At 39.2% G+C, this 25913-nt stretch overlaps 1 protein-coding gene and 1 non-coding gene across 6 annotated transcripts in view; one reads left to right on the forward strand and one right to left on the reverse strand.

Moving 5' to 3' along the window:
• The window catches only part of ZBTB44 (zinc finger and BTB domain containing 44), a 71156-nt gene that overhangs the window by 37799 nt on the left and 7444 nt on the right, over window positions 1–25913 (forward strand). Inside the window, exons 2-5 of one of the 5 annotated variants that reach the window (XM_059930025.1) lie at window positions 4507–5580; window positions 20327–20411; window positions 22436–22599; window positions 23953–24253. In XM_059930025.1, coding sequence (XP_059786008.1) covers window positions 4563–5580; window positions 20327–20411; window positions 22436–22599; window positions 23953–24253 — 1568 coding nt within the window. In that variant the 5' untranslated portion in view covers window positions 4507–4562. The remainder of the gene's footprint in view (window positions 1–4506; window positions 5581–20326; window positions 20412–22435; window positions 22600–23952; window positions 24254–25913) is intronic. The other 4 variants (XM_059930026.1, XM_059930027.1, XM_059930028.1 and 1 more) reach the window with 4 other exon arrangements.
• Window positions 14016–14088, reverse strand: TRNAG-CCC (transfer RNA glycine (anticodon CCC)). Its single transcript has one exon. It is a non-coding gene; the product is annotated as a tRNA-Gly (tRNA).

Below are 25913 nucleotides of genomic sequence, written 5' to 3' on the forward strand. Positions count from 1 at the left end.
GGGTTAATACTCCCTCCAGCCTCTTCAAGGGCAAGTCTTAATAACTTTTCTGGTTACTTTCAGGGAACAGAAACATTATTTTCGAGAACTAATAAATTTAATTCAGAGTTAAAGGTTTTCTTGTTTGCCCACCTCAGGCCTACTATAGGTCTGCAGTGGAAAGTGAGGTTTGTTTGGCTTCCTTTTTCTTTCTGTTTTTCCTCTCTGCCCTTTTATTCCTCCTCATTTGCTGACTGTGGTTTCTGGCCCCTCCAGGACTGAGAGAAGCCAGGATTGAATCAGAAGAAAAGGCCTTTAATAACAGTAGCAGCAGCGGCTGATGTTTCTGTAGCATTTATTTCGTGCTAAGTACGGTTAAAAGCACTTTATGTGTATCAGGCCAGTTAATGCTCAGAGCTCTCTGAAGTAGGTTCTGTTATCCCTGTTTCACTGCTGAAGAAATTACAGTGAAGTTTGGTGACTTGCCTAAGGTCCCACCGCTACACATGGTGGTACCAGGATGTGCACCCAGTATTTGGGCACCAGAGTCTCTTCAGCCACCCCGGGCATTGTTTTATATGCTGTTGGGAGATGGTAAGCATACTTCCTAGTCTTGGCCAGAGTTTAAATCAGACTTGTATCCATTAGATTTTTTTCAAGTATGACACATTTTCCGTAAACTAAAGGCAAACTTGCCTTAACCCCTTTCCATTATGGGGGAGTAGAAGGGAGTGGGAGAGGGTTTGAAACTCGCAACACACTGATCACTTGGCAAAAATCCTTTTCTAACGTTTGATTCTTTGAACGTGGAAGGTGGGTGTAACTAAAGGTTGAAACTAAGTTTTCCCCTGCCTCCATGCACAGGTGGCCTTGCACCTCACTTTGGATGCAGTATCTGTTGTTTGGGGCCTCCACCCAAACCAAGATTGAAATGTTTTCAACACCCTGTTGCACGTGTTCTCCAAATATACTATTTAATTTCTTGCTTTCACACCTTTGTTCATGCAGATGGTCCCTGGATTATGAGTGTCACTTGCTTGAAGGCATGTTCCTCCCTGAACCACGTGATCCTGATCAAACTAAGTGCTCTTGATGGCTTGGCTTTTAAAGAAGCCAGTTTACTGGGGTACAGCAAATGAACAAAAAACTTCAAGTAAAGCTTTCCCATTTTTTTCCCTCTTCATCTCATTACTGTGAGAGAGAAATCAGAAGATACGTTAAATGGTAGTTTGGTCAGATCAGTCCTAGCTGCCTGGTGTCTCGTTGTGATTGCTTGTCTTTGGGAAAGCACATGGGCAGGTTTATATTTGAGATGTCGCCTCTGATTGGTCAGGGTAGTTACTTCAGCGGCCTTACCTGGCTGGCTCGGCACAGAGCTTCATGCCATTTATTGTGTTATGAGATGAAGAAGAACCTCAGATTGATCATTTTGTCTTCTCATGTTGGAATATTCAGTGAATTTTTTATATTTATTCAGCTGGAAATCTTTAGGGTGTCTTTTTAAAAATCTTTTCCCCTTCACATGTACATTTACTTGCAAAGAACATTCGAAAGTGATGTTTATGTAGTGGATTGATGTTTGAACTGACGACCTCTGCATGCCCACATTTAGAGTAACTTATAGTGCCATTAACAACAATTTGCCAGTACAGTGCACACACTGTACGCAAGGCAGTCAGGATGGTGAGCACTCACTGAGGTCGTGTGAGGTCCCATGAGAGCCCGGCACTCCCATCTGCTTTGTCACCCGGCAGAGTTCTGCTCTCATTACGCCCTGCCCTCCATGGTGCCTCTTCTGCCCTGCACATTCTGAATTAAATTTTTCTTTATTTGCTTTCACATAGCACTAGCTGCGTAGTTTTAATTAGGTACGTGTGTCGTCTTCATAAAGACTAAGTTTTTTGGTTTTTTTTTTTTGGCTGCATTGGGTCTTCGTTGCTGCACATGGGCTTTCTCTAGTTGTGGTGAGCGGGGGCTTCTCTTGTTGCGGAGCATGGGCTCTGGGCACGCGGGCTTCAGTAGTTGTGGCACGCTTGCTCAGTAGTTGTGGCACACGGGCTCAGTAGTTGGGGCTCGCGGCCTCTAGAGCTCAGGCTCAGTAGTTGTGGTGAGCGGGGGCTTCTCTTGTTGCGGAGCATGGGCTCTGGGCACGCGGGCTTCAGTAGTTGTGGCACGCTTGCTCAGTAGTTGTGGCACACGGGCTCAGTAGTTGGGGCTCGCGGCCTCTAGAGCTCAGGCTCAGTAGTTGTGGCGCATGGGCTTAGTAGCTCTGTGGCATGTGGGATCTTCCCGGACCAGGGCTCGAACCCATGTCCCCTGCATTGGCAGGCAGATTCTTAACCACTGCGCCACCAGGGAAGCCCAAGACTGTAAACTTAATGAGGTCAAGGACAATGTTTTATTTTTAATTGTGTTCTTCTCTTTACATAATAAAGTTCCTCACGTCTAATCAGTCGATTATTGAATTAAGTTTTCAATAGCATAAACAAAATCAGGCAGTAGTATGATTTGACTGTTAGAATACCGGGTTTAGTCTTACTAATATTTGTACGCAGACAAGGGAGGTAAAAATAGTAAAGTTATGCTCAAGTTATAATCCTGCCATACCTGTCATATTGTGTACAACTCTGGGAACCAGTTTTAAAGGAATATGGGAAATGGAGATTGTTGAGAGCATAGCAAGGATGTTCATCAAATTTTAAGGAGAACTTAAAGGGACAAGGGATGTTTAGCTTAAAGAACAAAACCTTAGGAAAGAATGGAATGTGATTGCCATCTTCAGTTTTTGAAAGCTTTTTCAAGGGGAAAGAAGAAGTAGACCTATTCTGCATGGCTTTGGGGTTCGAACCAAGAGGAACTGAAACCCTAGGGTTTTGCAGCAGTATGGTGCTTTTTAAAAGAAAAAAATTGTTTAATGTATAAAAAGAAGAGAATAAACACCCATAGTCTACCAGTGATTCCCTTGAATATGATGAAAGCTACCATCAATACACGCATTTTTCTGTGTGCAATTTCAGAAGGATCATGGCACCCTTAGTGAATCCATGAATCTCTAGTTAAGACCTCATGTTCTCTTGTTCTGTGTGTGTGTGTGTGTGTATGTGTGTACAAATATATACATATGTGTATACATTTCACAAGGATGATTATCGTCTATATACTCTCATCACATTTTTCTCTAAATACATAGTAATGACCACTGTTGAGTGTTCACTGTATTCAGTAATTGTGCATTCGTTTAATACTCAGAACCACACATTTTTCCAGGTCAATTAAATATTCATCATCTTCAACATCATTTTTAACTGGTGGCTATATTTTTGAGGCATTTGAAATCTTCTTTATCTAGAGATGATTTACAAAAAGTATTTCCCCAAATTTGTTTTGCATTTATTTTAGTACTTTTTTTTAAAAAAAAAGAAAAGTTATTTGTCTTAGATAAAATAATTGATGTACATAGCTATGTGTTCTTATATTGGAAAAGCAATCTAACAGTCAAAAGACCCAGATCGTAGCTTTGGTTGTCATTTGTTAGCCATTTAACTTCTCTGAGCATTAGTGTTTTCTTATCTTCATCAAGGGGCTAATACAAGCCTCCGTGACTTCACATAGAGGATGTAAAAAGAGTCTAGGGGGAAAGTACTGTAAAAACTATTATTTAAAAGTATTATTAGATTTGCAAAATTAAAAGTATTTAAGAATGTCAGTTTTTTATATTTTTAGTGAATAAATGTAAAATGTGATACAGGCAAACCAACTTTTTTTTAAGGGAAAATCCAATCAGTTGATTACTAAACATTATTTGTTTTATAAATTTTCTTTCAGAAAGGTGCTTTTATCGCGTTAGTAATCTAAACAGCAGTAGCTGCTTTCACTTGAGTGCTCACAGGTGCCAAATACTGTGCTCAGCATGTGCAGCGTGCATTGTCTCATTTAGCCCTTATAACAGCCTTGGAGGAATTGTTGAAGAAAGAATGCAGACCTATCACGTCATAAAACTTAGACTCTTGGTCACTTGTATTTACTCGCTTTATATCCTAAAAGAGGCAGGATAAAGCATTGAGGTTAAGAGTGTAGGTTCTGGAGCCAGCCTGACTGGATTTGAACCCTGGGTCTGCCACTTAATAACTTTCTGACTTCAGCAAGGTAGTTAACCTTTTTCTGTTAAATGGGGATAAAATGTACCTACTGGTAGAGACATAATGACAATCAAAATTATCGAATGTGAAGCATTTAGAACTATATCTGGAAAATAGTACTCTATAATTGTCATTATTTGCAAACTATTATTATTTAAAACTATGCAGCTCATTAAGTGTGACATTAGCTCACAGACTCCACTGATAGGACACTTTAGGGGACAGGTATAGAGAATGTATTTTAGTATATTTCTTACCTTGAACTAACTTTCTCACTACCATCTTTCAGCTTGTTGATTTAGCATGGTGGCCTCATGAAAACGATCTAAATCACCTTTTATTTCAGCTACTAAACCATCAATTAATGCTTATTTTATTTATCTTTTAGGACATTTCTGATTCATTTGCATCCTTGAAGAGCATTGGTAGAAGAGGAAGGAAAAGATGGGTGTGAAAACATTTACTCATAGCTCCTCTTCCCACAGCCAGGAAATGCTTGGAAAGCTAAATATGCTTCGAAATGATGGACATTTTTGTGATATCACTATTCGTGTCCAGGACAAAATCTTCCGGGCACATAAGGTGGTACTAGCAGCTTGCAGTGATTTCTTTCGCACCAAACTTGTAGGCCAAGCAGAGGATGAGAACAAGAATGTGTTGGACTTGCATCATGTTACAGTGACTGGCTTTATACCCCTTTTAGAATATGCTTACACAGCCACTCTGTCAATTAACACAGAAAATATCATTGATGTTCTAGCTGCAGCCAGCTATATGCAAATGTTCAGTGTTGCTAGCACCTGCTCAGAGTTCATGAAATCAAGCATTTTATGGAATACACCCAACAGCCAACCAGAAAAGGGTCTAGATGCTGGACAAGAAAATAACTCTAACTGCAATTTTACGTCTCGAGATGGAAGCATTTCTCCAGTGTCTTCAGAGTGCAGTGTGGTAGAAAGAACCATTCCTGTTTGCCGAGAGTCGAGGAGAAAGCGCAAAAGCTACATTGTTATGTCTCCTGAAAGTCCTGTAAAGTGTAGCACACAAACAAGTTCTCCACAGGTATTGAATTCTTCAGCTTCCTACTCAGAAAATAGAAATCAACCAGTTGACTCTTCTCTAGCTTTTCCCTGGACTTTTCCTTTTGGAATTGATCGAAGGATTCAGCCTGATAAGCTTAAGCAAGCAGAAAATACCCGGACTTTAGAATTACCTGGCCCATCTGAGACAGGTAGAAGAATGGCTGATTATGTGACTTGTGAGAGCACAAAAACTACCTTACCTCTGGGTACCGAGGAAGATGTCCGGGTCAAAGTAGAAAGGTTAAGTGATGAGGAGGTCCATGAGGAAGTATCCCAGCCTGTCAGTGCATCTCAGAGTTCACTGAGTGATCAGCAGACAGTGCCAGGAAGTGAACAAGTCCAAGAGGACCTTCTGATTAGTCCACAGTCTTCCTCTATAGGTATAACGTCTTCTGTGTTTTCCATGATGCTATGAAGTCAAGTCTAGCTTTTCTTTTTTTAAAAGATTTAATTTAATTTTCTTTTTTTTGCCTGCGTTGGGTCTTTCTTTTTTTTTAATAAATTTATTTTTGGCTGCATTGGGTCTTCGTTGCTGCGTGCTGGCTTTCTCTAGTTGTGGCGAGAGGGGGCTACTCTTCGTTGTGGTGCACGGGCTTCTCATTTCAGTGGCTTCTCTTGTTGTGGAGCATGGGATCTAGGCGCTCGGGCTTCAGTAGTTGTGGCCCATGGGCTCAGTAGTGTGGCTCAACGGGCTCTAGAGCGCAGGCTCTGTAGTTGTGGCGCACAGGCTTAGTTGTTCCGTGGCATGTTGGATCTTCCCGGACCAGGGCTTGAACCTGTGTCCCCTGCATTAGTAGGCGGATTCTTAACCACTGCGCCACCAGGGAAGTCCCTGTGTTGGGTCTTTGTTGCTGCGCGCGGGCTTTCTCTAGTTGCGGCGAGCGGGGGCTACTCTTCGTTGCGGTGCATGGGCTTCTCATTGCAGTGACTTCTCTTGTTGCAGAGCATGGGCTCTAGGCATGCGGGCCTCAGTAGCTGTGGCTCGCGGGCTCTAGAGCAGAGGCTCAGTAGTTGTGGCTCCCGGGCTTAGTTGCTCCGCGGCATGTGGGATCTTCCCGGACCAGGGATCGAACCCGTGTCCCCTGCATTGGCAGGCGGATTCTTATACACTGCGCCACCAGGGAAGTCCCTAAGTGAAGCATTTTTAAGTGCTTATTAGATAAAAGTTTTGTGCTGTATCCTATAGGAAATATTAAGAAGAATAAAACATGGTAACTGGGTTTTTTAGATGGTATTAGTACTACAATATTTTTTTAGTAAGTTACCCACGGGGAACAAAGAAAATAGTTGAACAGTATCTGATGGGACACATATATGATGGCACAGTTCATATATCTGTGATTTGTGAATTACTTTCAATGCAAAAAATACCAGTTTAAAAAATCCAGTTAGTGTTTTATTCTTTATTAAAATATTTATTGAAAACTTACCATGTGCCAAACTTGGGGATATATGATGAAAAAGACATATAGTGCCTGCGTCTGAGGAGTTAATAGTCTAATTGGGGAAGCAGATGAGTAAATCAACAATCAGCACTAGACTAGAGGTAGGAACAATGTGTCACAGGTTCACTAAGGAAAGAGCAAGTTAACACTGTGTATTTGAGCTGGATCTTATGTAGTAAGTAGGAGTTTGCCCAGGTGAGGGAATGACATTTCTTTGAAAATGTATAAAAGCACAGAGGTGTAGAAGAACATTGTATATTTGATAAAGCAGTGAATTCAATGCACAATGATGTGAATAAAGCATGGAAACCTACAAGTATAGAAAATAATGGGAAATAAGAAAAATGAGCAGTTGAGAGCATGTTGTGAAAAGCCTTGAACACTAGTTTCAGCTAGGAGTGCATTCAACTGCATATAACAGAATCCCTTCAAAATGGCTTAAACCAAACGGGATTTTATTATTATTGCATAAAATATTCAGAAATAGGAAGTCCAGGACTAGTAGAGTGGCTCTACAGTGACCTAGGCCCCTTATATTTTTATAATCCACCATCCTTAGTTTGTCATCCATATACTTATTGCTTCATGGTTATAAGATTTTTGCTTCATCTTTAGCCTCATATTTTAGAAAGGGGTAACTCTTGTATGGAAAATGTTCCTAGAAGTCCCAAAAAAACTTCTGCCAGTTTATGTCACGTCATCTTTCCTAGCTGCAAGGGAATCTGGGAATACATGTATATTAGTTGGGTATGTAACTGCCTCACAAAATTACAGGAGAATGGATATTGTATGCAACTAGCAGTGTCTACCACAGCTTGGCCAAGTCAGCTTGTGTTTTATCCTAGTGGTAATAAGGAGTCTACCTTAAATGAATGAAAAATAAAACATTTACAGATATTTTAGGAAAATGAATTTGATACTGGTCAAATTCATAGGGGGTTGGCTGGGGAGAGACAGTCCAAAAACCAGTTACAGTACAGTTGTCTTTGTATGAATGAAGATGCTTAGCATAATACTATAAAGAAAATGGGTATTAAGAGACTTTGTAAAGGAAGAATCATTACTACCTGATGATATTGAATATGTGGTTTGAGGGAATAAGAGGGTCAGGGTACCAGGATGACTAGGAAAATACTGATACCATTTTATTGTATTCATTGATTATAAGTCACAGTTTTTCGTATTTTATTATCTCTAAATTCAGATATGTTTTACAATTAATAATCTTTACAATTACTTTTTCTTTCTTAATGGTACAAAAAATAATGGTAATTGTACACTCGATAGGAATCTATTAGATGCCATAATTACTTTGAAAATCATTGGGAGGAGGTGGGAGCCCAGTTTTAAGAGTAAGTCAGCAAAGTTTGTTCCGTGTGAACCATGCTTGGGTGATGACCAGCCAACGTGCCACAGAGCCGTTGAAAGGCAGGGTGGGTGAGATCAAGACTGGAGATGACCAGTTTAGGACTTTTAGCAGTGACAGATTGACTCTCAACAGGAAAATGTGTATGTAAGAGCCAAAGCCAAAGAACTGATCCTTGAGAAGTATCTATATTCAGGGAGAGAAGAAAAGCCAACAAAGATCAATAAAGAGGATTTCTCCAAAAGATTGGAGAACCAGGAGGGCCTCTTACCTTTGTTAATTTCTTGGATTTTGATCCACCATATGAGTTTCCCAGGGCTGTCACAGCAGCCGTCACACACTGGGTGATTTAAAACAACAGAAATTTATTTCCTCACAGTTCAGAAGGCTAAAAGTCTGAAATTATGGTGTTGGCAGGGAAGGTTGTAGGGAAGGATCCTTTGCTTCGTCCTAGCTTCTGACAGTTACTAACATTCCTTGACAGTCCTCAACGTGTAGCTGCATCTCTCCAATTTCTGCTTCCATCTTTATGGGGCCTTCCCTCTGTCTCTGGCTTCAGCACCAAATCTCCCTCCTAAGGACACCAATCATTGGATTATGGCCCACCCTACTCCAGTATGACCTCATCTAACTTGATACATCTGCAGAGACCCTATTTCTAAATAGGGCTATATTTACAGGTACTAGAGGTTAGGACTTGAATATGTCTTGGGCCGGGGGGGACACAATTCTATTCATAATACCTACTAAAGATAATATTCCGAAATTTGGGTCAAGATACTTGTGCTTTTCAAGTGACCACACACTCAGTAATATATTTGATGGCAGGAGATCCTAGCTATTTGACAATGTGACCAAGTTTTTGTTAAATTACTAACATGTTTAATCTTGAAAACACCTTGGTACCTTCTGAATAATGAACTAATAAGTAATTACTATTTTAATTATTTATCTGAGAACTTAGAAACCAAATATTAATCTGAGTATCTTGCTAACTAGATATGTGAAATAACCTTATTAGATATGTGAAATAGCCTTATTTTACCACTCTCAAGTATATCTAATCAGTTCACATTTTGCCTTTATTATATCATTAACATGATTAAATAGAGAAGTTAGGAGCATAAGTAGAATAAGCCTTTCAGTTTTATAAGAATACTTCCTTTCCAATATATACTATTGCAAATGTAGGTTCTGTTACAAAGCAGACGTACAAAGAACTCTGATCTGAGTATCGTATAATCAGATAATCCAAATTAGGTGTTTTTCCCTTGTCTTCATAGCAAATGTACTAATCACTCTCAACTAACCTATCTTAACTCCAAATCTGTACACTAAAATAAAGCCTTACAGAAAAAAGTTAAATTCCTAAAGTATATTAGGCAGTGAAAAAATGTAGGAGGGAGAAGAGGAAGATGTGTGTGGTACTTTTTTTCCATATTCCATAAGAATACTTCATAAGAGTACTTAATTTTACTAACTTATTAAAGATGATATATAGCAGGTAGTTTGTCATTCTAGAGACTGAGAGTATAATACTGAATATACTCATTATGAAATTCTAAAATAATAATTTAATTACTCATGAAATTAATTCAAATAAGATTTTACCTGTTCTTTTTATTGCCAGTTGCCCAGCAAAAAGTTGTAAAATCTGACACTCCCAATAAATACAGTAAGTACAGCAAATTTAAGAGAGAAATAATTGCTAAGTTTAGATTGGGTCTTGTTTCTCAAAAAGCTGGCCATCTATATCCGGTATGGTTTAAGGAAAATTTGTTTAAGTGAGAAGGACTTCATGATAGGGCTTCATTATTTGTCTTGAAGTATTCGATTATCTGTATACACTGAAGATAAATAAAATAGTTTTAGATAATCCACAGTTTACTATGCTAACAAAGAAATTCAGGGGTTTTTTCTAGACTCTAAAATCTGCCATTAAAAGAGAAGCGACTTATGAGGGTCGGTTAAGATGTTGAGAAATTTGGCAGTTTGTGTGTAAATAGTGAATAAACTTGCTGAGGTGAGCAGTTAGAATGATGGAAGAATTTGCGACACTGAGCATATATGCAGTATAGCGTAATGATTAAAAGTTCAGGACTTGGAGTCAGGCAGGTTTGGAGTCTGCTATCAGTTTCTGCCACTTACTAGATGTGTGACTTTGAACAAGTCACTGAACCTTACCAGGTTTCCATAACCATAAAGTAATGGTAGTATTACCTATCTAGATTAAGTATGTCAGTGCTCTCCAGCAAGACCACCAGGAACACACCTGTAGTTGAACAAGTTGGGGTGGTGGTTTTAATACCTGAAAATCCCAAAGTTACTTAAATACACAGAATGAGTTAGTGTGCAGCGGGCATGTGTAAACCCTATGTCCAGCATAGAAGTAGTATCCTAGTAGTGGGCGTATTGGAAATGTAAGTATCATTCATTACAGCAAGAGTGAGCCAGTTTTGGTCCCTTAAAATGGACAGATTCCTTAAGTGGAGTTAAATAGTTCCTGCAAGCCAGGCTCAAGTGTCTCTGAAGAGAACAAACTGGCTATCGTAATCAGGATGGTCCCAGGATTAGTGTCTTTCTGACTGAATAGGTCTTGCTGTTAGGATTGTAATGACTTCAGCAGAAACATGTTAATTTGAGGTCAGGGTCCATTTTTCTATGGCCGAAGCCTGGGATATGATATAATATTCCCTATAAAAGGGAATCTACCTTCTGTAGTGCTTAAAAGAACAGTTATTAAGTTTTTTTCAGCAGGGTCAGATGGAGGATAGTAGATCCAGCAATCTGTTAAATTCAGATTAGTAACTATGGTCTGGGGTGGGGGGGAAAGTAACAAGAGTTTTGTTTTTCCTTAAGTGGCAGAAGGAGATCTTAGGAGTTCAAAACCAATAGGATGAAGAAGAAAGATCGTATTGGTTTTAATAGGCAAGATTAATAGTAAAGAGTACTGAAGAATCAGAAAATTAATCTGATTTTGTCATCTTGCGTAGGAGCTGTCCACTTTTGAAGTCAGTATCTTCTGGAGAATCCCTTAGAAGGAATGGCTGCACAGGAGTCGGAAGGATGTGATGCGTGTCTTCTAAGTTGGGAAACATGACTCCAGTGAATGCCACCTCAGACTGTTACCACTGAATCAGTTGTTCACAGTATCTGATCAGTTCCTTTCTATTGATAATCAGTGGAGAGTTTTCTCTGGCAGCATCTTTTCCAGAAAACCAAAACTCCAGATTTTAAATCATTCATAAGCTCTTCTCTGTTTGTGATAAACCTGGGTTATCATTGCAGTATCAGTTGGTAATCGTGTAGAACCTAAGATTTAAACCAAAATTCCCACTTGAAAAAGGCAGCCTACTATTAACTCATAAGGAGTCGACTTGTGGGTCATAGAGATGATTTGTCTTATTGCTGTCAAGGCTCTTGGCAGTACTTAAGACTGTGGAAGTTAGAGGGTTTTTAACTGCTTTGATAAGTAGTTTTAGGATCTCATGTGTTCTCTTTATTTCTCTCTTGAAGTTTGTGGATGATGGGGACAGCGGAGAGTCTGAGTAAAAGATCAGCTTACAGAGTTCTTTCAGAGCAACATCAGTGTGATGTGTGGTCCTGTTACTTGAGAGTAGTTGGGATTTCCCCAATCAGCAATACGGAATCTATTAGTTTTTCTTTTGCTGTTACAGCATAGCTCTTTAGCATGAGGACGCCATGCTAAATCTACCCTAAAAATAAAGAATAATCAAACAAACTCATAGCTCATTTGGAGGTGTTTAAAGATGTACATCAATGCTTGGTTCCTATCTTTGTCTTACCAAGGTTGTGTCATTGCCAGGAAGGCCATACACTGGAAATATCCATGGGGGTAGCTCTTGAAATCCCCACCCCAGTGTTGGTACAATATTGATGTATCTCAGATGGACAGTCTTGTTCATGTCGGAAGCTCCCTGCGAAATGGCTACTTCCAACTCCAAATTGTCCTTGGTGAAATTGAGTCAATTGAGAGATAAGTGTAACGTGTTAGTATTACAGAGAAAACATGAAGGAAACAGATGTTTGGCCTGGAAGAGATGCAGTTTCAGATTGAGGTGACTCATGAGAACTGCAGCGGTCCATAAGAATAATGCTTGTGTAACTTTTTATTTCCAGTTGCAGAGGCCAGGGACCAGACGAAACCTCCTGGTTCTGGGCATTTGAAACTAAGCAAAGCAGTTCACACAAAGACAAAATTGAAGTCAAGTCCTAATAAGGTTTTTTTAAACATCTTTATTGAAAGACAACTTACATATCGTAAAATCCACCCATTTAAAGTGTATACTATAGTGGTTTTTAGTATATTCACAGAGTTGTGTAATTATCCCCCCAAAAAGAAACCGTGTACCCCTTAACAATGCCTCTCTTCTAGTCCTACCCCTATCCCTAGGCAACTACTAATACACTGTCTGTATAGATTTGCCTGTTCTGGATATTTCATATAAATCAGAGTATGCAATATGCAGTCTTTTCTGACTGACTTCTGTCACTTTCCATTATATTTTCAAGGCTCATATATGTCATACCTTGTAAAGTTTTGAAATGTTTTTGCCAGTCGGAGATCTTCTGAACTCAGCCTCCAGGGCCAGTTCAGATGGACTAATCGGGTCTCTGTCCATCCTCTCATTACAGTGTATCTCTCTTGTAGACAAGAGTTAACACTAGATAGATAGATCATAGGAGCAGGTGTTAGAAGGCCAGAAAACAGTTTCGTCAGGGAACAATGACAAGTCCAACTGGATAAACAAAATATTCCCCAAAGACCTTTTTCTAGGAAAGCAAAATAAGCCCAACACTGAAAGGCTTCAGTGAAATAGTTGAGCTCAGTTCAGCATGAACTTACCTCCCAGCCAAAGGCAGGTTGCACCTCAGAAGGACTTTTAGATATGCACTCTTGTCGAGGTTCCCAGTGCAAGGCAGTAAGACCTTCAGCCAAATCTCGATGAGCCCTTCATTTCTGCCAATGCCCTGTTGCCAGAGACCACCAGGAGCATACCTAGAATTAAACAAGTTGAGTTCAGTACCCATTTGAAGTGTGGGAGATCACACACCATGGGGTCTTTAGGGCTTCTCAGTAAGAGGGTGTTAGAAAGGACTTATTAGAGGATTTGGGCTTGTGTTACGTGATTTCAGGACAGCTGCAAGAACAAAGGATTGTTTGTTCAATCCAATTCAAGTAAGTGGGGTTTGCTTGGGGACTGGTGATGTCGGAAAGCATAAACAACTCTGTGACTGAGAATCTTAACAAATATCTAGGAATGCAGACCAAAGTAAACCTAAAGCAGCAGGAACTTCCATTAGCTAGAAAGGGGTGGGGGGAGGTTTGGTATTTTTGTGATTGCACAGTGACCTTGTTTTTGTCTGTTCTTAAAAAAAAATTATGTGTTTGAGACCAGTGTGATCGGGTCTGACGTTGGTGTTCTGCAAGATTGTTTTATGTCCAACAGAAAACACCAGGCCTAGCTGTGAATACCAGGCCCACTCCTAAGTGTCAGTGTCAGGCCAGTTCCTCTTTCTCAAGTATGAAATGAGGTATTTAAAACATGTAGAACTGTGGCTGGAACATGGTAAAAGCAGTAGTTGCTGGACCACTGTAATTATTTTTCACCACCAGAAGGGTTTTTGTAAGTGTCTTAAGTACTTAAACAATGGTTAGCGAAAACAGAAATCAGTTTGATGGAACAGAAGCTATCATACAGCACTTCTTAATGATGGAAGAGAGTAGATTCTCTCTTGATAAAATAGCCCTTAACATATAAAGCTGATTGTCTCTATAAATCAGCTTGACTGTTTTATAAGAGAGAGGGTTCTATTCAGAATTCTTAGTCCTCATTACCACTGAGAGCAGAATCTCTATAGTTTATTTATTTATTTAATATTTATTTATTTATTTATTTGGCTGTGCTGGATCTTAGTTGCAGCACGCAGGGTCTTTAGTTGCAGCATGCGGGCTCTTTTAGTTGCGGCATGCAGGATCCAGTTCCCTGACCAGGGATCGAACCCGGGCCCCCTGCATTGGGAGTGCAGAGTCTTACCCACTGGACCACCAGGGAAGTCCCAGAATCCCTATAGTTTAGAAAGGAAACTTCATTTTAATAATTTAAGAAACATCACTATCACCTCAGCAAAGTAAAATTGCTGGTATAGCCTGCTATTAAATCAGTTCAATTAAAATTCCAATTAATATGGTTACTTGTGCTGTCATGGGCAGAAACCACCATCTCAGGAAAATGTTTACAAGATTTATTTGTGCTGATGGTTACATAAGTGATATAACACTATGTGTTATAATGTCCACGGTATGGATAGATTTCTAAAAGTCTGTTTTAACTCTTAATTTAGCTTGGTGTTTTTATTTTTAGCTTTTGGCACATTTAATGTGCCATGGACTAGAAGAGAGTACCCTTTGTTTTACTTTCCATGCTTACTGTCCATCAAATTAGAGGTCTAGAGGCCAAGGCTTAGATATTTTAGAATGGAAATAGATTTAAGAGGGACCATCTGCTAGATATGTCTTGTACTCCATTTTAGTTCTTTTTGACCAGCCTTTTAAGCAGACTCCTGGTAACACCAGAATCAGTCCAAAGCATAGTGGGTTTCATTTCTACCTCACCATGACCCTACTCCCTCCTAAAAAGTATTACAGTTTACTTGATGGTCAAATTTCAGTTAGGTCAATCTTCCTGGCCTGCCCTAATTGCACCTCCAGGCCTTTTTTGCAAGTCTTTACCTATAAGCTTTAATGTTGCCTGCGTTCTGAAGAACTGCAGAATACTATAAAGTAGATTTTTGTGTGTGTCCATGGTGACCAGATCTAAATACCGGGATTTTTCCGGTTTTTAATCCTAGGACAGATTGAAATGTTAGTGTTTAGTTCCCTCTTTAAGGAAAAAAGTGACAGTGGGAAGATATTGACAAGTGAACAGCTCTTTCTTAAACAAAATGCAACATTATCTGGTCCTCCAACCCACATCTGGTTTAAAACAAATGAGAAGGATCAGGAATAAGTTGGATAAATAGGCATAGGGGAAAAGCATAAATGTTTTTTGATAGTAAGGGAATGAGAAAAAGAAAAGGCATGCACAGAAATGCCAAACACACACCAGTAAGGGCGAGATGGGGGTGAGGGGACAGGAGGAATAGAGGTGCAGCTGGGGATGAATGTAAACGCATAGGGTCTTGTCTCCTTTCAAAAACCTCTATCAGTGTATTAGAACACAGGATAACAATTGGTGTTCTTGATGATTACCGTGAGTCATCAAGAAACAAGAAAAGAATTATATTTAGTATTATTTATTTAAGAAGTCAAGGCAAAATACAACTCTGTCACAAATTTTCTAGTGCGAATTATTTAATAAAGTAAGCTTGGATGCCTTAAAAGGGATTCGGTTAGTTTTTTGGAAAATTTTACTTAAGTGGAAAATGTATTCGGTTCCTAATGTCAGCAAATTCAAGTGTTCCAAGGGGGGAAACTGAAGTATCGGATTCAAAATTTTCATTGGGAGGAAGTTTCATCCTATGTATCTGTTAACAGATGATATTTATTAAATGTTCACATGTATATGGTGTTGTACAACTGTTACAGTTATACCTTTTAGCTTTCATTAAAATAACTGCAACCAGAAGGGTGCTGGCCATAAGGACTGCACAGCCGCAAAGGCTCGTTTGTTTACTTGGGGCAGCACAGCTTATTCGCACGCCGTAAAGACATAGGCCAGGTTTAGTACCTGATGAGAACAGGCGAGGCTGGTTAGATCTACCCTCCCACTGAAAACAACGTGATCTTTTTATTTTTTTATTTTTTATTTTTTATTTTTTATTTTTTTATTTATTTATTTTTATGGCTGTGTTGGGTCTTCGTTTCTGTGCGAGGGCTTTCTCTAGTTGCGGCAAGTGGGGACCACTCTTCATCGCGATGCGCGGGCCTCTCACCATCGCGGCCTCTCTTGTTGCGGAGCACAGGCTCCAGACGCGCAGGCTCAGTAATTGTGGCTCACGGGCCCAGTTGCTCCGTGCCATGTGGGATCTTCCCACACCAGGGCTCGAACCCGTGTCCCCTGCTTTGGCAGGCAGATTCTCAACCACTGCGCCACCAGGGAAGCCCGATCTTTTTATTTTAAGTCACGTTTTAAAGTATTTGAAAAGATGGTTAGGGAACTGCCAGGTTAATTTTAGGGGGGGGGGTCTGACACAGAGAGGTAAGTACATACCAGAGCACTAAAACCAGTTTTTCCGTAAGACATTTGCCAAAACTCAAGAGGGCTTTGGTTCATCAAGTCGAAGAGTGAGGGAAACAGAGGTCGACCCAGAGCATATGAAAGCTGTGAAGTCTTAAAGAAGTTGCTCCACGCATTAAGCACTAGGACTCAACCTGCTCCCCTTCCTCCAGACTCCAGGGGACTCTAGAAACAGCTGCCTTGGCAGTGGGCTGACTAAGAGATGAAAAGGAAAAACACATCCCTGAGAAGTGGTGGGCACGGACCAGCCTCTTGCAGATTTACATCCTGCTTACTCCTTGCATGGGTAGGCCAATGAATCTCAAACAGTGAATTGGGTTAGATAGGGCCTGCCCTCTAGGAACCTAGCAGGGGCAAACAGAAAGCTTTTCTGGAAGAGGGTATATTCATCCCCCCCTCAGCAAATCAGTCCCCTGCAAATAATTTTCATGGGCAGTAACCACTGTCAGAACAACCAGAGCACGCAGGAAACATGGATATCAAACATCCTGGCAGCAGATTGGATTTCAGCAGAAGAGAGAATTGGTGAATCAGAAGATAAATTAGAAGACATCACCTGAGTGCTGCACAGAGAGAGAAACTATTAGGGTTCTCCAGAGAAACAGAACCAGTAGGATATATATAGATATGCAGAAGGAGGTTTATTAGGAGGGATTCACTCACATGATTATGGAGGATTAGAAATTCCATAATCTGCTGTCTGCCAAGTGGAGGCCAGGAAAGTCGGTTGTGTAGTTCCAGCCCAAATCTGAAGGCCTGGGAACTGCCGGCCTGTTAGTGTCCAAAATCCCAGTCCAAGTCCAAAGGCCCAGGAACCAGAAGTGCTGATGTTGAAGAGCAGGAGAAGATGGATGTCCCAGCTCAAGCAGAGCGCAAATTTGCCCTTCTTTCACCTTTTCGTTCTGTTCAGGCCATCGCCAGACTGGATGATACCCACCTGCAATTGGTGAAGATGATCTTCCTTACACAGTCTACCAATTTAAATGCTAATCTCTCTGGAAACACCCTCACAGACACACCCAGAAATAATATTTTACCAGCCCTCTGGTCACCCCTTAGCCCAGTACATTGACACATAAATTAACCATCACAGAGACAGTGGTAGAGACTACAGGTGTAAAAGAGGGTAAGGTTTATGGATGGTACAAACATAGGTATGATGGAAGTCCTAAAAGGAGAGGAGAGAATGGCCGAGAATTTTCCGGAATCTAAGAAAGACAACAGTCCATAGATTAGAGGCCAGCAAATCCCAAACTGGGAAAAGATGAAAAGAAACATGAACCTAGACACATTATAGAGAAAATTCCAGGAAAAAAATTAATGACAGATTACCTTCAGAAGAATATCTGACTTTTAAATAACGTTAGAAACCAGTGAAATGATATCCTCCATATGCTGAAGGAAATAACTACCAATCCAGATGTCTACACACAGTGAAAATATCTTTCAAGAATGAAGATAAGACATTCTCAAAGAAAAACAGAATTCAGCAGTATATCATCACTAAAGAAATGTTTAAGGATAGACTACAGGTAGAAGTGAAGTGAACACAGATGGAAGGTTTAATATACACAAGAGAATGAAGAGCAGAGAAAGGTAAACATGTGAACAGATGTGGACAAACATTGCTTATATTAAAGAGTAGGGGCTTTATCAAAACAAAGAAGTAAAACGTCAGGCAATAATTTGTAAATTGAAGAATGGGTGTGTATGGGAAATGAAGTTAAAATGTTCTAAGATCCTTCTGTTGTCCATGAGGAAGGAAAAGTTTTTAGACTTGGTTAAGTATGTGTCTAATTTCCAAAGCAACCAGTAAAGTGAATAGGAAAAGACTGTAATTTCCAAGGTAATTGTAAGGGGGAAATGGAATGATTATTATCGTTTATATTCAACAAGTTGATTCTAAAATGTAAAAAAGGCAAAGGGCCAGGAATAGCCAAGATGTTCAGGGAGCAAATGAACAAGGTGAGAGGATTTGATCCACCTCAAATCAAGATTTATTACAGAGCTACAGTAACTAAAGTGTGGCCTTCATGCAAGTGCAGACCAGCAGAGGGAACTAGCAGAGAACCCAGAAACAGACCCATGCTTTCAGAGCACTGCAGATCAGAGAAGAAAAGACAGACTTTCCAGTAACTGTGTTCCGTCACAAAATCAACTCCAGGTGTGTTAAAGAAAAGACCCAAGTGCCAAGGGCAAAACCTAGATCTTTCATAAGGTAATTTGAGATAGGGAAGGATTTTTAAAAACAAGCTCTGAAAGCCATAACCATAAAGGAGAAGACTGATCAATTCAATTAAAATATAAATTTTTCGGTCATCAAAAGAAAATGTAAAAAGACAAGCCATGTAAGAGGGGAAAATATTTGTAACATCTTTTATCTACAAACATGAAAAGAACTCTTATGATAAAAAGGACAACTCAATAGCAAGACTTGAACAGGCATGTCACAGAAGAGGGGTTCAATAAATACATGAAGTTAAAAAAATACATACTCTGTGACCGAGCAAGTCCATTCCTGATATAGAGACCCTAGAAAAAAAAAGCATGTGTATGTGCATTGTTACTTGAATATATTCACAGCAGGGAATTCCCTAGCGGTCCAGTGGTTAGGGCTCTGCGCTTCCACTGCAGGGGGCGTGCGTTCTCAATCCCTGGTCGGGAACGAAAAAAAAATATATATATATATATTCCCAGCAGTGTTGCTCATAGTAGCCTGAAACTGTCCATCAAGAGTGAATTGGATAGATGATGAATAATACCTAACTTCATTTACATGTAACAACATGGATAAGTCCACAATATTGAAGGAAAGAAGCAAGACATAAGAATACATACAGTGTAACTCATTTTATGTAAGGTTTAAACCAGACACCATTAAATGGTATGTACTCTTGCGTACTCTTCGTGGTGAGGGCGTGATAGTAAATATTTTAGACTTGACCTCTGTCCCAAGCTCACTTGCTCCACTCTGCCACTGGAGTGAAAGCAACCCTCGATGGTGCTCAGCTGTGTTGTAGCATAAAACAACCCCTAGTTTATGGAAACATGCATTTGAGGTAAAATTTTAAAAGGAAGGGGGAGGGGATTTCCTGGCGGTCCAGTGGTTAGGACTCTGCGCTTTCACTGCCGAGGGCGCGGGTTCGATCCCTGGTTGGGGGAAGATCCAGCAAGTGGAGTAGCGCAGCCAAAAACAAATGAAAATAAAAAATAAATAAAAGGAAGCAGGATAAGAAGAAAAGGAAAGAAATGATTATTGTGAAAGAGGATGCTGATGGTTGCCTCCTGGAAGGAGGGGTTTGTGATCAGAGAAGGGTAATGGGAACTTTCAGGATGCTGCCAGTGTTTTAGGGGGTTTGTGAGGAGGTTTCACAGATGTTCACCTTACAGCTGTCTTTCTAATTCTGTGTAGAAGTTGTGTGTACAACAAGTAAGTTGTATGTCACAATAAAATAAGTTTTAAAAAACAAAACTTGTCAATGCTTCCTTAAATGATTGTTACAACATTACTTAATTTTATGTGAATTTTTGTTTAGTTTACATTTCAGTTGCTCTACTTCTTTCTAAAATTTATATCAAAGAAATACTCTTGAAAGAATTTCAGTAGTGATATAAGGCTGTTGTTTTGCATGTGATTTTTTTAAATCACATAAACATTTAATTAAAATAAAAGTAGGGACTTACCTGGTGGTCCAGTGGTTAAGAATCCCCCTTCCAATGCAGGGGATGTGGGTTCAATCCAGATCCCACTTGCCGCGGGGCAGCTAAGCCCGTGTGCCACAACTACTGAGCCCATGCACCGCAACAAAAGATCCCGCACGTCGCAACGAAGACCCCGTGTGCTGCAACTAAGAACTGATGCAGCCAAATAATAAAATAAAATGTAAAAATTAAACAAAAGTAAAAAAGTTATAGAACACTACTACTTCTGACCAGTAATTCAGGGTATATACATTAGATAATCTGTTCAGAGGCTTGGAGACACAGCTTACAATTTATATCTTGGCTTTATTTATTACACCAGAGTATTGACAGCTGTCTTTTTTATTCACAGGTTCAGTAGATGAAGGCGTCACTGAAGGGCTACCTACACTTCAGAGCACTTCTAGCACCAGTGCTCACGCAGACGATGACGATCGGTTAGTATAACATAGTACATAGTTTTCTTGTAAGGGCTGTGCTTGTAACTCTAAATCCAAGCATTCTATCTGGGAATTACATAAAAGTTTATTGCGACCTCCCTTTAGTATATTTTTTAGTCATCAGGTAGCCACATAAATTAGACAACTTATAGTACAAGGGTTTTTTTTTTTTTGGCATTTCCAAGACTTCCCAGCCCAGCTGCTTTAAATAGTATCTGTATTAGGGGTTGGCAAGCTGTGGACCACAGGCCAATCCCAGCCACCACCTTTACTTGTAAATCAAGTTTTATTGGAACACAGACATGCTCATTTGTTTACGTATTGTCTGTGGATGGCAGAGTTGAGGGGTTGAAACAGATCATGTGGTGTGCAAAGGCAAAGCTAATTACATCTGACCTGCTACCAAGAAAGTTTACCAAACCCTTATCTATGTACTCATGGTTCCCAAGTCATTATCTTCACATTGACCCTTCCTGCTTGATAATTTTCACATAGATGTAGCAGGGCCAAGACTTCATATATGGCCAAGATAGAACTCTAGCCTTTCCCTCCCCTCAGACCCGCTCCTCCAGTCCTCCTATCTCGGTAAACAGCACCATCATCCCCCCAGTTTCCCAAGCATTGTCTCTGGGAATTATACTTGATCCTTCTTTCCCTCACCTCCCACTACCATATTTAATCTTTAAGCAAGTCCTGTCAGCTCTGCATCCAAAATATACTTCTTCTCCTTCTCAGTCCACTTCTCCTCCAGCTCTGCTACTACCACCCCAGCCCAGGTCACCACCATCTTTTGCCTTTACTACAGTAACCTTCGACTGGCCCCTGATTTCATTCTCCCTTACTCCAGTCATTCTCCATGTAGCAGCCAGAATGATTTTGTTTTTTAAATTAAGTCAGATTATGTTGCTGTTCTAAGTAGCAGATTCTTAAAATGCTCCAGTAGATTGACACTTAAAATCTAAACTCCTCACTATGCCTTTAAAGGCCTACCTGATAGGACTTCCTTCAGACCATGCTCCTCCTTGCATACCATATCCAGCCACGCTGACCTTCTTTCAGTTCCTAGAATATTTCTAGTCCATATTTGTTCTGGCTTTGGGGCCTGTCTGCCATTTTAGGGCCTTTACTCTGCCTGAAATGCTTTCTCCCCTAATTTCCACATTGCTCACTCTTTCCTGAATCTTCAGATCACTGTCTAAGTGTCAGTTCTCAAGGAAGATTTTCCTCCTGGGGGAGGGGGAAGAGGTTAAAGACAGACAAGTAAGCAGATAATCATGAGTCATCTGCAGAGGGGTCTGTCGCTCTGCATAGGAGGGTACCTACCTAAACCACTGATGAGTCAAGGCTTTTGGGAGGAGGAGGGTACCCAACTTCTTGGGTACATTTCATAAAACGTCTGGGCGTGTTATCTAGGCAGAAACGGTAGGCACGTAAAGGAAGTTAAATATATGAAAGCACAGCACTGAGAGAGAACTGTTAAGGAGGAACTGCTTGGTATGGGCATGTTTGGGGAGTATGACAAGAAATGAGGCTGGAAGAGTACACAGACCCAGATCATGCGGAGTCTTGTCTGCCTTCACTCTGAAGGTAACAGTGAACCATCGCAGGATTTTTATCCGGGGACTGATTTAATCAGAGAGATCACTGTGAAACAGTGAGGATGGATTAAAGGGGTGTGGGGCTAAAGAGAAGGAGTTATTAATTCAGCCGTATATTGATGAGGGCCTGAATTAAAGCAATAGTAGGAAGGGAAGTATTAGAGAGATGAAGGATACCTAAAGTAAAATCATTTATGATATGTGCTTGGTCATACGTCCTTGCTTAACTTAAGATACTTGACATTCTGGACAATAACATTGTTTCTCCTGTTGTTATAAATGAACCTTGTAATCTTAACTTTTAAACTGCTTCAAAAAGTCTTAAAGTGTTTTGTTATTGTTGTTGTTCATTTAAAGTTGTGCAGAAATGTTTATTGAACTTAAAAATCAGAGCCTGGTTGCCTTCTTTGGTCTGTTTTTTAGATTGGAAAATGTTCAGTATCCCTACCAACTCTACATTGCTCCTTCCACCAGCAGCACAGAACGACCAAGTCCAAATGGTCCCGATAGACCCTTTCAGTGTCCAACATGCGGGGTGCGATTCACCCGTATTCAGAACCTGAAACAGCACATGCTCATCCACTCAGGTAATGTCGTCATCCCTATTGTGGCATAAATGAGCACTCCAAAACATTTTATTTTGAAATTCCAGTTAAAAACAGTAAACAGATGCTTTTGAGTTAGAAAAAAGTTTATCTCTGGGAAGTCTAGTGAGAACAGATAAACATAGGTCCATTGCTGAATTGGTGCAGTGTCAGAAATGTATTTGCTTACAGGCATCAGTATTCTCATTAAGACTTGGGTCGGGTGTAATATGTAAATGAAAAAGGTATCAGATGCATGTGTGTGTATATGTGAGGGAGAAAAGCACAAATACATACGGTAAAGCAAATGGGGTTAACAGGGTGTATATTGGTGTTCTTTGTACTATTCTTCTTGTAACTTCTCTAAGTTTGTAATTATTTCCAAATAAAAAGTGTTTTTAAAAATTAATAACAATAATTTAATTTTAATTCTACAATCCTAAATTTCTCTGTGCCCTGATTAGTCAGCCTTGTAGTATTTTTTTAGTGTAAAAGAGGTCTTGGATAAATGATGTGTAAAACATATTTGAAATTTAAGTTAAGTGTTCACATAAAGGCAGTAAAATTCTTGCGGGTAGAACACTGACCTCTGATAAAGTAAGAAATCTTTACTGCTATTCTCAGCTGTATAACTATCTCACTTAGATAGGTCTAACAATCCCTGTGCTAACACTAATTCCCTATGACTTTGTTGAATCAACAGATGATGTTTTGAAGGTTTTTGAAATTTTATTTGCTAAAACTGTGATAATGAATTGGAAGGGACCATTAATATACTTTATATTTCATATATTAATTTCTACATATTTTTTCCATCACTGTTACATTAAATACCCCAAAACTCAATCAAGTAGTAGTTCTGTTACAATCACTAATTATGTTCAGAGATGTTAGAATTTACCTTTTTTCTTCTCATTTTTCTCTTGAGATAGGAAATGAAGAGTAGGTACTGATCATTTTCACATCTTCTCAATATAAACCTCACTACTTTAATGAAATGAAGTAATGTTATGTGAAGATTTAGGCTCTGCTTAAATACTCTGGTTAAATTGTGTTTTGAAGTCTATAAAATACAAGATTGGGAAGCGTTCAAAAATCTGTTGGAGTATATATTACCTCGATTACCCCCACCCCATGGTGCCTTTCTTTCTCGCTTTCTTTTTTCAAGCACTAGGGACTTCTTAGATGTTCTGTACCTTTTCTGAGATACTGAGTTTGGAACTCATTTTTGCTGATGATTTTTGTCTTTTCAGATTATCTCTTGCTACAGAATTAACAGTTCAGAAATCTGTGAGGTTTATGACATTTCCACTTATTTTGTTTTTAGATAATATTTTGTTTTGCTTTATTTTATAGGAATTAAACCATTTCAGTGTGACCGATGTGGGAAAAAGTTCACCAGGGCTTACTCGCTAAAGATGCATCGCCTAAAGCATGAAGGTAAACGCTGTTTCCGGTGCCAGATATGTAGTGCCACTTTCACTTCCTTCGGGGAATATAAACACCACATGAGGGTTTCCCGGCACATTATCCGCAAGCCTCGGATTTACGAGTGCAAAACATGTGGCGCCATGTTCACCAACTCTGGAAATTTAATCGTGCACCTGAGGAGTCTGAACCATGAAGCGTCAGAGCTAGCAAACTACTTCCAGAGCAGGTGAGGTGCACAACGAAAACCGAACCAGGAAAACTGCTTTCTAAACTCTCTTTTCCTGCTTTTAGGGCAGCCTGCTGTGTTTTTTTATCAGGTTGCCAGCTAATCAGTCACATTCCTTTTAAATTCCCACTATCCAATAATGCTCTGATCTCCTGATCTGATCAAATTTTGCTGATCCTTCTAAGTATAAACAATTTTAAATACATTTATAGTTGGCATTAGAAATCTTTTCCTACAGAAGTAGACTACTTACCAGCTTGTTTTGGTTTTTTTGTGGGTTTTTGTTGTTGTTTTTTTAAATACAAGATTAAAGTAATTCTGTAGTACATTTTAAAATAGACCTTATTGGAGAATTTACCGTGTCAGATGATATTTAGTGATAGTGGATTACTTCAGACTCTTTGGATGTTAATTAAATTCTTGACCACTTCTCTCTTTTTTCTTTAAATAGTAAGAGAGAAACTTCTACACCAACTAAAATGGATATGATAATTTACATCAAATGAAGTTTTCCTTTTTTTCTTTCAGTTTAGAGCGCCATGCTTTTAATATAAAAAACTTATAATAGAGCTACCTTTCTGATTTATTGGGTATCCAAGGATCAGGTTCTAGTTCTAGCTCTGCCACTAACCAGTGTTATGATTTAACACGTCACTTTACAGATGAAGAAGCTTGAAGCGTAGAGAAAGATAAAATGTAAGCTTTAAAGATGATTTCTAAGGTCTCCTCTAGATATAAAACTCTGTTGTCTATTTTTAATACTTTATCAGAATTGTACATCTATAGGAATCCTTAGTTTCTTATAAAATCAAATCTTAAATTTTTAACTGCCTTCATTTTTTAAATCTTATTTTTCAGCAAATTATTCCTGCATAGATGTTGTTTTTCTCTTCAAGCCAGACATTTTGTTTAATGTAATCATTTCTAACTCTGGGTGTCTGGTTATCATATCACTAAACCTAGATTATACATGACATAACAAACTTTGTTCCGGACTAAAATAGTGTCTCAGTTAACCATGCCTGTTTTCTATGTCTTCCCTGTACTGAGCCCTCTATCCTCTACTCTTGTTTAACACCTGAAGACTTTTTAGAAAATATAACATAGGACATCTTAAATTGCTTTGCAGATGAGCAGACTTCAATTTTTTTTATTAATAGTGGACAAATTGTAAAATAATCTTAAGTATATTAGTTATTGAGATAAAGTGTAATGAATTTTTTTTTTGTTTAACAGTAAAGATTTAAATCAAGCATCTAAGTAGTTTTTTACATTTCTCTATGTAGTAGATTATATAAAAGGTCATTTATGCCTGAGGATTTAGTTTCTTAACTAATTTATATCCAGGAAGTAATAAAAAGCTAGGTTTATATACCTTATAATTAGTGTATAATCCAAGAAAGGTTACGCATAAGTTATTCAAATGATCTTTGTTTAAATGAACATGCTATTTCCATCTGTTTTGTATACAAAAACTCTTCTACATAGAACAAGTAAGGATGTTGAGGTGTCCAGAGTGACACTGAAGGTGATAATCTTCTCTCTCTTGGTGGTAGGGAGAGTTGATATACTGGTTCTAATGGATGGTTTTGGTTCATATATTTAGGAAAGTTTAGAAGTTGAAAATTCCTGAGTTCTAATATTCGTTCAAAAATTAGAG

Source organism: Balaenoptera ricei, chromosome 8 (genome assembly GCF_028023285.1).
Source record: "Balaenoptera ricei isolate mBalRic1 chromosome 8, mBalRic1.hap2, whole genome shotgun sequence".
Taxonomy (NCBI): Eukaryota; Metazoa; Chordata; class Mammalia; order Artiodactyla; family Balaenopteridae; genus Balaenoptera; species Balaenoptera ricei.